The sequence below is a fragment of the Bactrocera dorsalis genome, chromosome 4, assembly GCF_023373825.1.
Source record: "Bactrocera dorsalis isolate Fly_Bdor chromosome 4, ASM2337382v1, whole genome shotgun sequence".
Classification (NCBI taxonomy): domain Eukaryota; kingdom Metazoa; phylum Arthropoda; class Insecta; order Diptera; family Tephritidae; genus Bactrocera; species Bactrocera dorsalis.
In genome coordinates, this window is record NC_064306.1 from 16,046,822 (window position 1) to 16,060,707 (window position 13,886).

Consider the following 13,886-nt stretch of genomic DNA (forward strand, 5'->3'; position numbering starts at 1 on the left):
GTTCTAATCCCCCATCAACGCGCTTTTGTTACGAATTCAAGTATAACCGTCGCATTGTCTCAACGTTACAGTGGTTACCCATTACTCAATGCCAGCAATATGGAAAGTGGGGAAACGTGCGGGGCGTTTTAGGCGAAGCTAGAAAACTAATGTAACCACCAGTAGACTCCCTTTGGCGTCTGCATTATTGGGGCTGTTATTATACGAGCACACTCCGATCAAACAGAAAGCGAACCATACAATCATTATACATATAGTACATCCAGCTACCTATATACAACAAATGCAACATGAGCGCTCTCTCGTGCTCTTTGCGGTCGACTGTTTATCTGCCTTGGCTGGTGCGACTTTATTGCCTCGCATTTGCAGCCATAGAGCTACACATATACATATATTGAGATACATATGTATGTATGAACTATTGGCCTTACCCCAAACTGTCTATAACGTCACATAGGTAAACGGTCCTCTGCTGTTGTTGGCAGTCGTCAGGCTGTTGATTCTGTTAGCGCTCTGTTATGGCGCTGTACATTGTTCAGCCTTCCGCCTGCTTGCCGTCTGTCAGTTGAAATCAGTCGGTTTGCCACAATCAGCCGAACCAAACAACCAATTGACGGGTGTACTACAGTTCAGTTCACTGTGAACGTGAGAACCGTGTGGACGTGCTTGAAAATATACGCGGAACATTTGTTTTCACCACAAACACTAAACGCCAACTAACCAGCTAGCTAGAGCTCTATCTGTCTACAACAAAAGCAAAGAGACTCTCGCTTACATGAAAAGCAAAAGCCACACACAGACTCACGGTATAAGCGCAGAGGCAAACAGGAGAAAAACAACAACAACAAACAAATGCATTACTAGCGAATGAACTGTAGTAGTAATGGAAATAGCTGAACTGTAACTGAACAACATAATCATAATTAATTAATTGTGTGTTGATAACAATAGCTACAACAACAAAACATGTTAAATAGAATACATTAAAGTTGTGTAAATTTCATAACAAATTTTTGTAAAATTAATTAAGTGCATAATTGTTAAAATTATTGACAAATATTATACGCAAGGATTTGCAATAAAAACAACAGTAACGAAAAACTAAAAGAAAGCAAAAATTAAAAATTTGTGTTAATAATATTTTGTATATACTATATTCAGAGCGTTTGTGCAATTGCTTAAAAACGTATTAACAGCAATTAAAGAAATTACAATAAGAAATAAACTAATTAACATACATAAATCAAACATTTGCAAAACATTAAAAAGCCAAAGCGTGAAAATTCAAAAGGCCGTGGATTATTTTGAATTTTCAACGTTTTTAATAAATACATATTAGTAAATAAAAAGTAATAATAATTTTACAACATAAAAATTTAAGTAATTGTGAAAAATTCAAGTGCATTTTAAAAACTCAAATATATAATAAAGAAGTAGGTGCATACATACATACATACATACTTATTTTGGTGATTCAATTATTGACTGCTAATGAAGTGACTAAACGTGCATTACATTGAAGCAGCCACAGAGCACAACCACAACCATACCTATTTGCAGATAAAATAGTGGGCTTGTGTTTTATTTGCATAGCATTAAATTATAAATACAACAACAATTCTTTGGAAATTTTGGCAGCAAATTTTTGTGAAACTGAAAAGTGCAATGAACCACAAGCGTGTTAATTGAATAGAGCACACCATTAAAAAATTAAAAGTGATCAAGGAGCTAAAAATTTATATCTCATTAAAATTGTATTATAAAAAAATTAAGCTAACATTTTGTAAATCCAGAAGAGATTTTCCTGCAAAAAAACATGTGCAAATATATGAGTATTTATGTAATTTAAATTAAAATTGAATAAATAAAATTGTCTGTGACAAAATTATTATAAACACATACACACGAAAAGGCCAAAGCTAAAAGCAAGACAAATCAGCAATCTGCCACAGTTGCAGCAACAGCAAAACAAAAAAATAATTAAGTGGAAATAAATTGTGGTTTGCCTTGCAACAGACAAGAGAAGCAGAAGCACCAGCGGCGACGGCGACGGTGACGGCAGCCAACTAACAACAAATTGCAATTGCGGTGATCTATCAAAACAACAAACACATAAAAAGCCAAACGTTACAACAAACACTCAGGCAAGAACACACACGCGGCAGCCAAGTGGTTGAACAAGTTTTTCTGCGCTCTTAAATAGATGTGTAACACTCTTGAGTTAAATGTACACGTAAAAGGTGCACAATACAAAGCCAAAAATAACAACAACAAAACAATAAAAAATAGAAATCTCAAAGTATAAGAAATGATAAGTAATTTGCAAGAAAAAAACTAAACAGTGAGTCTAGAAAAAACTGGCATATCGTTTTTAAAAGACACTTAAGTTGCCCTTAACAAACACATTCATTCACACGTATAAACAATAGCAGTGGCGAAAATTTTCTCAAAACTTACAACAATCCACTCAAAAGGGTGAAGTCTGTGACTTAGTGGCAAATTACCACACGCTACGTTACTCAACTCCAGTTTCACCACACTTAACGCGACGCCAGTCACCACACAGCGCACAAGCGTAGCATAGCGGTAGAGCAGAAATTTTGTGCGAGAAATTCAATTAAAACCCAAAGCGAGTAAGAAGTGGACACAACAACAAAGCAATAAACAAACATCAAGCGAGCGAGAAACTCTTACGAAGGTGAAGCAACAACACTTGTGGTTGTTATTGTATATTAATCTACACGGAATTAAAGGAAAGGCGCGCAACAAAAGTAACAGCAACAAGTAAAAGCAAAATGACCTTGCCGACAACAACAACAGTGAACGGTTGCGACGACGATTCCGATATGTTTGGTCCGCCACGTTCCTCGCCCATCGGCTATCATCATCATCGCTCGCGTGTGCCCATGATATCGCCAAAGCTGCGTCAACGCGAGGAACGCAAACGCATATTGCAATTGTGTGCGCACAAGTTGGAGCGCATCAAGGATTCGGAGACGAATCTCCGCCGTAGCGTGTGCATCAATAATACGTATTGTCGTCTAACCGACGAGCTGCGGCGTGAGAAGCAGTCACGCTACCTGGCGAATTTGCCGAGGTGAGTACGAGTGAAGTGGAGTTACCGATACTTACGCTACGTACTTACGTATGCCTGTATGAATGTGTATACGATTGTATACTGTATGTTTGTAAGAAGAATGGTTGAGATGCGAAATAGCAGTAAATAGCCTTATAAAGGCAAGTGATTAATTAAGTAGTATATGTGTATATGTTGTAAGTATTTATGTATGTATGTACATAAATATAAAGGGCATATGTATGTATAAGTAAAAATTGAATTAATTTAAAAAAATCAAAGACTAAATTAATTAAGAGTTGAAAATAAATATAAAAATAAAATCAGATGACGTCATCATATTTTTAGTTCATTAAAACTGCCAGCAAAAATAGTGTTTTATGAACCCTCCTAGCTGCATCAGTAGCTTATCATAAAGCTTTAGCTCCACACCCCCTCCAATGTAGGAGCTTGGCATATTTTATTGTGGAAAATTGTGCGGTTGTGCATAAATACAGACATACATATGTATGTATGTATGTACAACATTACTACAAATTGATGTACCTTTGCATATGTGACAAGGCGCACAGCGTTGGGCCAACGTGAATACGCATTTTCCAATAAGCTAGCTCATCGCTATATGTACACATGTATAATAACGCCAGCGCTACAAGTGCTGATGACTTATTCAGTATTTTTATAAGCAACGAAAAGTGTGCGCACAAATAACCACACAAACAACTACCACGACAGGCCCAACATCTATCTGCTGCGAACTATAAAATGCGGATATTCGCCGCACTGACTGAATCGACTTGAGCAGATACTGCGCCGCGCTCACTCAGCGGCCTGCCGTTTGCTGCCTGGCTGGCCTGTTTGACCGAGCCACGTGTCACTGCGCCTGCATTGCCCATATGGCGTACTGTTGTTGTTGTTGATGTTATTTTTGTTGCTGTCGTTTACGCCGTGCGACAATTAACAACTCGCGCGCACAAGTCCACGGAGCAATAAAAAAGTATTATAAAAAAGTACCCATCTCATATTTGGCTGTAGCCAGCAGCTCGGAGCGTACGATTCGTTTCGTTCTGCGAAAATTAATTGAATTGCCGAAGCGTAAAACCGTTTTTTCCTCTTTTCTTCAAGTTCTCATTTCGTTGATTTGTTTAAGATTTTGTGTGTCTTCTTCGACTATTGGGTATTCTGAGCGATTTTTTCTTTTTCTTTTTTGCTTTTGTATGCCATTTTGCTGCTATTACCATTTCTTACCATTTTTATTCCGTTGTTTCGTCGATTATGCGGACATTGATTTAATGTCCTACTACTAATGCGCATGAAAGTTTGGCTTCCTGTGCGGGAAACTGCGGTTTCTGTTGCTCCGCTCACTCTCTACGGCTTGGCGGTTCACACACTTAATTGCGATAATTATGTACATATGTATGTATGTGTGTGGATAGAAGTGTGTGAATGAAGATTTTCGTCACTGCTTTGTATCCAAGATATAGTTTTATAAAACGAAAAGATTATCAATAGTGAATTAAAAATGCCTTTTAAATAAGTTTTTAATGTTTACTTTCTTTGTACATTTGGAACTGCCGTTACAATTTTAGTACTATCAATATTTAAAAAACTCTCCCGTTACCTTGAATTAATTTATATTACTTTTTGTTATAATAATCTTAAGCAACACTTTCTCAGAAATAATTGAAAACATTTAAAACGACATACACAAGCATACATACATGCACCGGATGTGACTTTCGCTTTGTTATACATTTATACATATATTTATTTTTAGCACAATTCGTAATTTTAGTGGGAATTCCTCATTTTGCTACACGGAAAATCACACACTACATACAAGCTAGTTTGATGAATTCTTGCGATTTAATTTATTTATACATACATACAAACACTATTTAATTGAGCTGAACTGCTGCAGATATTTATGAATACATACCTGCATATGTATGTACATGCATACGTAAATACCTCTATATGTATGTATATGCATTCACATAAATGTGCGGCTGGTTTTCTACATACGGAAATTAGCTATTTTTATATACATACATATGTATGTACGTACATACATACACACATACATACATACATACTACGTACATATGCACATGTGTAGTGTGGCTTAACGCTTAATAGTGTGTAAAAATAATGCAAGTTGATAAGGAATTACTATTACGAACTAAATGTAGACAAATGTATGCAACAAAGCGAATTTCAAAGAAAACTCAAAAATCAATGTATACAAAAAAGTATCCAACTCAACTTAAAAAATATTTTAAAAATAATATTTATTAAAATAATTTACGCATTCTGAAATTCCAACTCAAAACTATATTTTCTAAGATTTCCAACTAATTCGTGATACTGTGCAAATATTTACAAAAATATAATAAGAAAATGGAAATAGTATATACGAAATTACAAAGTTTTATTTAGCCCAAAAATGTGTTAAAATCAGATATGTTGATAATCTACACATTTTACATCGAAAAAAACAACAACCAGTTTGTTACATTCCTAGCAAAACAAAAGTTTCGTCAAACGTGTTAACTTCCTGTTTTCTTTTTAATAATTCTTGCCCACCTTACTACATATGTGCTCGTACGGAGTTTGTGGTTTTTAAATAGCAGTTGGCAGTTGGAATAATTCTTTGCAGAAACCGAATATACCCGCGGTAAGGCATGCCTGTCGTAAAAGGCGACTAAGATCCTGGCCACCAGTCCAGAGTAGTGTGGAAACTCAACTGGTGGTAACTTCGGTTACAAGGTCATACCAAAGACTTTAACCTGGTACCACGGGGAGCAGTAGCCCTTGGAGGTAACTCCAATCTGCTCATTGGGTTTGGCCCTTTGTGGAGATTCGTGGTGGTTGTGGTTAAAACCCAAATCGCGGGAAGAACTGACTTTGTCAGTTCGAATGTGGAGTTGCATTGCAACCTGGTGCCGTGCACATAGTACGGTAGAGGTTTTAGATGGGCCTCGAACCCTACCAAGGTGGTTAGTGTGTCCATGCCACACTGCCAATTGGTACTGAAAATGTTTACCCAGTTTTCAGGGCGCTGATCAACGCATTGTATTGATCCGTTGTGCTTCTGAGCACCGTGGAGTTAAGCTGTCGACAGTAGGATCCCACGTTAAACACAACTAAACCTTATCCCACTTAACCGTGTAAAAGAGAGAAAAAGTGTAAATGTAAAAAAACAAGAATGAAATAACTCGAACTGGGTGAGATCCTGGAAATAGCAGCACTTGAGCGCATAAAATTCGGGTCAATTCCGGTAACGTAGAACAGTTATGGAAATTGTAAGCATAATAAGTTGTAGATGTACCTTTTTAATAGAGACAGTCAAATGACAACTAAATTGAACGTCACGACTGACTTAACAAGTGTGAGTGCATTTGTGAACCCAGCAGCAGATTCTTGTAGAGGCTCGACTTCCAAATACATACGTACACAGAAGTCAATTAATACAATTTGGCATCCAAACAGTGAAACTAGGTACGCAAGTAACAACAAATCAAATTCAGAAGCACGAAGCAAAAAAATACGTTAATAAAGATTAATCCGCGCATGAAAATATTTATATACGTATGTATGTGTGTATGTACACGATTAAAAGAGTGTGTGCACGTGCTTGACTGTGAAAAAAGCAAAGCGCAAACAGCAAAATGCCGAAAAAATAAAAATTGAAAGCTTTCTATTATAACAGAAAAGCCACACTGCATACACTACAACAATTACTTAATGTAAAAAGTGTAAAGAGCATAAGCACAGAAAACGGAAAATCCATATCAAACAACAACAACCGAACTGTATGCAATACATCAACGTATTAACAAAGCGCAGTTCAAAAAGTGCGTCCAACAAACACAAAAATAAAAACACATATGTATGTACATATGTACATAAGTATGAAAAAAGAAAAAACATCAACAACAGTAGGGCTGCATAGTATATGCACTTGCCACAGCCAAAAAAGTGGTCAACATATTTAGTAATTGCACCAATACACACACGCGCGCAAGCATATAATAACTAAAATGCAGCAACTTACATATGTATATATGTATGTAAATATTAAAAATATAATATGTATCTGAGCGCACTTATTCTTTGTTTTTTGTAAAAATAAAGAAACTGTCTCCCAACTGGAGAAAAAAGAAAGCAAAATGTGCAGAAAAGCTTAAAAAGTAGGAACTGATCAAAAAAAATAAATAAGGAAGCGCTCACTTCGGGTATAACCGAATATTTTACATAAATATGTACATACATATATTGCCATTTATTTGTTTTCACTTAATGGCATTTTAAGTGTCCCTCTTGGATTTCTAGTTTCATCAAGTCATGTACCTCAACTTGTGCTCAAGGAAAAGCATAAAAACCACGAAAATAGTTGTTAAGTTCACACATATTCACATTCCTTTATAAAAAATCGAACAGTTCGAAATCTTACAAAAGCTTATTTGTGTGGAGCTTTACACGGTGCTTAAGTAAAAAATTGCAACCTTGTATTAAATATTGAGAGATATGTATTTTCATTGATAGGTGACCTGTGAAAACATATACGGATCTAAAACACAAAATAAAATTAGGATTAAATATACAACAATACATGTTTACATGTATGTATATAAATATTGTGCAGAAACGTATCGAAATTTTTGCGCTTTTAATTCAGCTTATGACTTTAGTTATTCTAAGCATCTTCGTAGCCGTCAACATCGTCGATATATTTAAAAGAGCATAAATTCAGGCCAAGCTCATGCCAACTGCAAAACATATACATACGCAAATAGACATTGTATGTATGTATGCGTGCTTTTAACCTGCCTTTAGCGACACAACTTTACATACAAACATATAAACTTGGGAGTAAGTCTATGCATGCATATGAACATACATACATACATACATATAATACATACATGAGGCTTGACGTGTCGGCAAAGTCGTTCATGCAAAATTACTAGTGTATGTGCACATATTTACATAAATATATACAAACATTTGTAACGGGTGATTTTTTTGAGGTTAGGATTTTCATGCATTAGTATTTGACAGATCACGTGGGATTTCAGACATGGTGTCAAAGAGAAAGATGCTCAGTATGCTTTGACATTTCATCACGAATAGACTTACTAACGAGCAACGCTTGCAAATCATTGAATTTTATTACCAAAATCAGTGTTCGGTTCGAAATGTGTTTCGCGCTTTAATTTTGTTCAGCGATGAGGCTCATTTCTGGTTGAATGGCTACGTAAATAAGCAAAATTGCCGCATTTGGGGTGAAGGGCAACCAGAAGCCGTTCAAGAACTGCCCATGCATCCCGAAAAATGCACTGTTTGGTGTGGTTTGTACGCTGGTGGAATCATTGGACCGTATTTTTTCAAAGATGCTGTTGGACGCAACGTTACGGTGAATGGCGATCGCTATCGTTCGATGCTAACAAAAATTTTGTTGCCAAAAATGGAAGAACTGAACTTGGTTGACATGTGGTTTCAACAAGATGGCGCTACATGCCACACAGCTCGCGATTCTATGGCCATTTTGAGGGAAAACTTCGGACAACAATTCATCTCAAGAAATGGACCCGTAAGTTGGCCACCAAGATCATGCGATTTAACGCCTTTAGACTATTTTTTGTGGGGCTACGTCAAGTCTAAAGTCTACAGAAATAAGCCAGCAACTATTCCAGCTTTGGAAGACTACATTTCCGAAGAAATTCGGGCTATTCCGGCCGAAATGCTCGAAAAAGTTGCCCAAAATTGGACTTTCCGAATGGACCACCTAAGACGCAGCCGCGGTCAACATTTAAATGAAATTATCTTCAAAAAGTAAATGTCATGAACCAATCTAACGTTTCAAATAAAGAATTGATGAGATTTTGCAAATTTTATGCGTTTTTTTTAAAAAAAGTTATCAAGCTCTTAAAAAATCACCCTTTATATACATACATATGTAGCTATGTTACTGCACAGCACAGCGGGATTTCATTTAAGCACAAGTCAAAGCAATAAAAGCAACCACAAACATTATAACAAACGCTAAGCTGCAAGCATTGAAAAGCGGTAGTGCACCGGCAAAGCGTGGTAAAAATAAGCAAACCGAAAAAAGTCAATTTCATAAGCATTTGTATAGCTATAGTACGAGTGTATGAAGGCAAAATGAAAATCATAGCGACAAAAGCGTGTAAAGGCATTGAAATTATAGTGTGGTTACTGAAATAAGAGCGAAGGAAGCCGAATGCAAGTATCCTCAGCAACGTTATCTTACTAGTTTCAAACTAGTCACTTGTAATTAGGTAAATTTATTATAAATTTATTTAATTAAGTACTTTACAAGCAACTGATTAATATTGCAGGTTTAAGTGATTACAACAAACAATTCATATAGTAAATAATATAATCAATCAGATGTGGGTATATTTGCAAATGTGTTTTTGTACGTCTATGAATATATGTATGTATGCATGTATGTATGTACATATGTACCTATTTACATACATAAATTTTGCGTAAATAACTCAAACAATAAATAACAGGCTTGACCCTCAGTAGCGAGTGTGCGTGTTGCAATGCTTATAAAAGAGCAGTGAAATAACAAAAACAAAAAAACACATAAAATTGGCAGAGTGGCACACAACAGATATTATGCGATAAGCCAACAATAACAATAGCTTATAAGAGAAACGCCAAAATGATCACGTTCCACTTGGCGAAAACGACAACAAATGTAGTGACACACAGCAAAACATAAATACAGCTCCAAATAATACATATACATATGTATACATATATGTACACACACACACAAACAAAACGATAAATTGCTTCTAACAAAGTTTCTGCTGCTGTTATTGCTGTTCTTCACGTTGATGATGTAGTGCAAAGCCACACACACACACAGTCAGTCAACCTCTAGTCAAGCGCTCAACTAAGCAATAAGGCAGCCACAGCGAATGCGACCAAGCAGCCAGACAAGCAACCATTCATCATTCCACTGCGCTTAGGCAGCGAGTTGCTCGCACAACTGTCTGTAAATACCTTTTTATACCTTACACATTTATTGTACATACTTATGTATGTATGTATATGCATGCTTGTACATATTATCACAATTGCGCAACTGCCGACTTGGTCGCCACACAAGCAACACTAAAATCTGTGCGCCCCAATAACTGTGCACTGGCAGTTTTTGTTGTTTTTGTACTCGGTCCAAGCGTAGGGCGTAGCAAATGAGTGCGCGGCGTGGCGCGGCGGCGGTACGTTGTAGTGCCCTTTGTGGCGTCAAAGAAACCTGCTGCCGCGCTCCGAGTCATTCTAGATTTGTGAAACGCTGCTTGGGCTTAACAACCAAACTGAACTAAGTTGAACTGTAGTCTAAGTACACACATCTGCATATATTATACATATAGACATTTGTTGCTGTCTTACGGTTTGTGCGCTTGTGTGGCTGTTGGCCGTTTGTGGGTAAGCAAGCGACGCTCAACAACAGTCGTTCGCAGCTCCACACATCACACATTAGCGCGTAAGTCACATATGGTACATATATACATACAATATGTGCATGTATACGTCACTTGCACTTCACACAAGCGCGTGTGCGCTCATATGCTTTGAAGTACTTTCCAAGTGCTCGCGTGCCGTTTTAACTCTAGCTATGCCGAGGCGCGGCTGCGTTTTGCTCGTCGCCCCACTGCCTGTTGCAAACGTGAGTCTGTCGCTGCATGCAACGTGTTTTTGGATTTGTCTAAAGTTTTGCACTTTTCCCAATACCTGATAACAGGATCATTCGTCGGACATATTAAATTATGCTTCCTCAAAACGCTCAGCATTACATATGTATGTATGTATGTAGATTTAAAATGGTTTTTATTTCCTTGCTCAGGTCTTTTATTAATACACATGTTATAATTTTATTATTTTTTATTGCCTATCTTTAACTTCATATTCGCCTTTGTGCGGTCGGCTTAGCAATATACCGTTAGTTTTTATTTCGTATTAGTCGCATTTATCGTGGACTCTCACTGTGCACCATTTCGTGGTATATTTTCACAAACACGCCACTTGACTCGGCCAAAACTCAAATCCGCTCATTCAATTCTTTGCACACATATACTTTTATACATACATATGTATTGTATATTTACATACATACATGCATATGTATGTATAAGTGTATGCGTACCTCACTTGTTGTAAGTCAGCTCAGCACGCTTTAGCGCAGCATCATAAATAAATTATTTTCAATCGCTTTCTTTGCAATTTCCTTTTATATTTCTTTTGTGTGGGCTCCATCTGCGCGATTTCGCAAATCTTTCGCACTTGCTCCGCTACTGTCATTATGTGTTTTGTGGATGTCACTGTGTTTCGCCGCCCACACATTGCTTGGTAGTACGAGATGACAGTGTTTATCCGCATCGCTCCTCATCAAAAATCCGCTTTTGTTTCTTCTTCTTCAAATGTATGTACATAGCGCTTCCTAGTCCGTAAGTTTTTCTAGTTTTGTATATTTTTTTGTATCAAACTCCTCAGTTTGCTCAGCTTTTTCACGCTACACGCCCCCAAATGTTACAGCGTACGCCCCCACATGCCTGTCGGCTGCACCAAGCTCGCTCGCTTCACAACCCGCAGCAACGTGCTCAGCACAGCTGCCTTGGAAGCTTACTTAAAAAATTCTTACACTTCACCCATTGCATTTGCGTTGTTTCACAGTTAGCAACAACGCAAGTGTTTTAAAAGTTTTCCGTGCTTTCAAAGCGTGACAAGACGAAGGGTGCTTTTGTCTTACAACTTTCCCTTTTCCCGTTTGTCTATTTTTCTACGCGCCCAATAGCTTCAGCTTTAATACTTTCCATATATTTAATATGGAACAGCTTAAGAAGTGTTACAAATTTTCTAGAACCTTTACAAGCTCGGTATCTTCAAATAACGATTGCTGAATACTTTTGCAATTTTTCTTCCAAAGTTAATCTGTTCTTCCAGCACCGTAATTAGCCCTTAAGCTCATAAATCATATGTTCTTATGCTCCTACAAACGACGCTAGCGGCCTAGTGACTTCAGACCTCCATCGCTGCTTTGCTTACAACGGTCAGCGTAAACTGGCAGAGCTGCCAAGGCTAGCTTAAATGAAGTGACGCCCAGCAATGTGTTGTTTAACCAACCCAGCTTTAATGTTTCACAAGTCGAGCGTCCTCGCTGTCTGCTTGTCTGTTGCTGCATGCTTGCCACTGCTGAAGTGACAACTAATTGATTGATGACCACAATAGATATTGAAGTATGCAGAGGCGTTGCTGATTAGGACACTTTAGTTAGACATGTGGTAGTCAACTCGAGGCGTGGCGCTGCCTGCTGGCATGTTCATTACACAGCTTTGTCAGCACTTCTTAGCAACACTACTGAAGCTCCACTTATATTTTATTTTATTTGTTGCTGTAACACGTTAGTTCATTGCTTCCGTTGATTCAAGTGGATCTGCATTAGCCGCAGACAGAGTGTTTGCGAACAACGACAACAAGTCTTGCATTATAGAAAGTTATATTACATAATGCCGTCTCTATTTTTTCCGCAAAAAAAAAAATATTTGGCACTAAAATTGCGAGTTTTGAATAAATAATATCAAACCAAGCAACTTGTCTGTGCGTTCGGCCTGGCGCGTTCCATAGTTCCGCATGCAGCTTGCACAACGAGTTTGGACAGTCTGCAATTGTTTAGTGTCGTCTTCACGATTTTTCGGAACTTTATATTCTTGTTTTGGCACACCGCGGCATGAAGCGAGCTACACTCAAATAAAAAAATTTCTGCTTCCACTTTTTACTCGCCACTATTTTTTGTGCAAACAAAATAAAATGGAATTGCTGTCTGCTGTTTGTTGTTTGAAAGGCTGGTGCTGGTGCTGGTGCTGGTGCTGATGTTAGTGGTAGCACAGTTGTGTCGCGCTGTTGCAAGACTGTTCGCGCACTCAGTTGCCACTCCAATATTGTATTGTTTTTAGTTTGTTTTATTTTTCGCGTTTCAACAGCAACAGTTGCAGCAGAAGCCGCGACAAGCTCGAGCCTTACAAGTAGTGGCAGTCAGTCGGTAGCTGTGCCTGCTCTCCAGTGAACGAGCGAGTGTGACAATGTTGTGCGTGCCACGCCAACCAACCCAAGCCAAACCGTAGCAAACCAAACCAAAATAATACAAAGCGCTCCAGCAGTCGTCATGTATCTTACTGTGTCTTACTTGAGCTAACTTTTAAGCGCGTTTCTTTTCCGTTTGCCCAACAGCAAGGCTTAATGCAGTTGCATGCAACTCAGCCGCCCAACAAATATGAAAATAAGCAAAACACATCAACATTAAATAACAAAACAAGATGTGGTAAAAAACTAGTAGTATGACTCGCCAACAGTTAGTTGCTTGCCGCCAAAGCACCTTTTAGACTTTATTGCTCTGTGTTGCTATTTTCATTTTTCGCCTTTCAACCTTTCTGCTTGGCGGCTGCCACAGTGGCTGGCAGCCGGTCGGCCTTTTTCATTGCCGTTGTAGTTCCCTTTTTGCGCCACTAACTCGTTTGTTAAGCTGCGACTCGATTGCTATATTGGCTTTCCGGCCAATTTACTCACACACACATTGTGGTGGCAATTTCGTTGCGTTGTTGGGTGTGGAACGTGGTTTTAATTCCTATATTGCACTTTGGAAATGGCACGCGATTTAGAAGCAGAGCTAAGAATATTTCTTTTTCAATAAATAAACACAACTAAGAAGAGAGAACCACAAAAATTGTAAAATTCAAATCATTATTTTCTTATAAATAATAATTATATT

General features: G+C 37.8%; 1 protein-coding gene across 1 annotated transcript in view; it reads left to right on the forward strand.

Moving 5' to 3' along the window:
• The first annotated feature begins 577 nt into the window (after nt 1-577).
• The window catches only part of LOC125778377 (probable serine/threonine-protein kinase roco9), a 44,206-nt gene continuing 30,897 nt past the window's right edge, over nt 578-13,886 (forward strand). Inside the window, exon 1 of the mRNA XM_049455697.1 lies at nt 578-3,097. Within this exon, the coding sequence (XP_049311654.1) occupies nt 2,796-3,097 (302 nt within the window). The 5' untranslated portion in view covers nt 578-2,795. The remainder of the gene's footprint in view (nt 3,098-13,886) is intronic.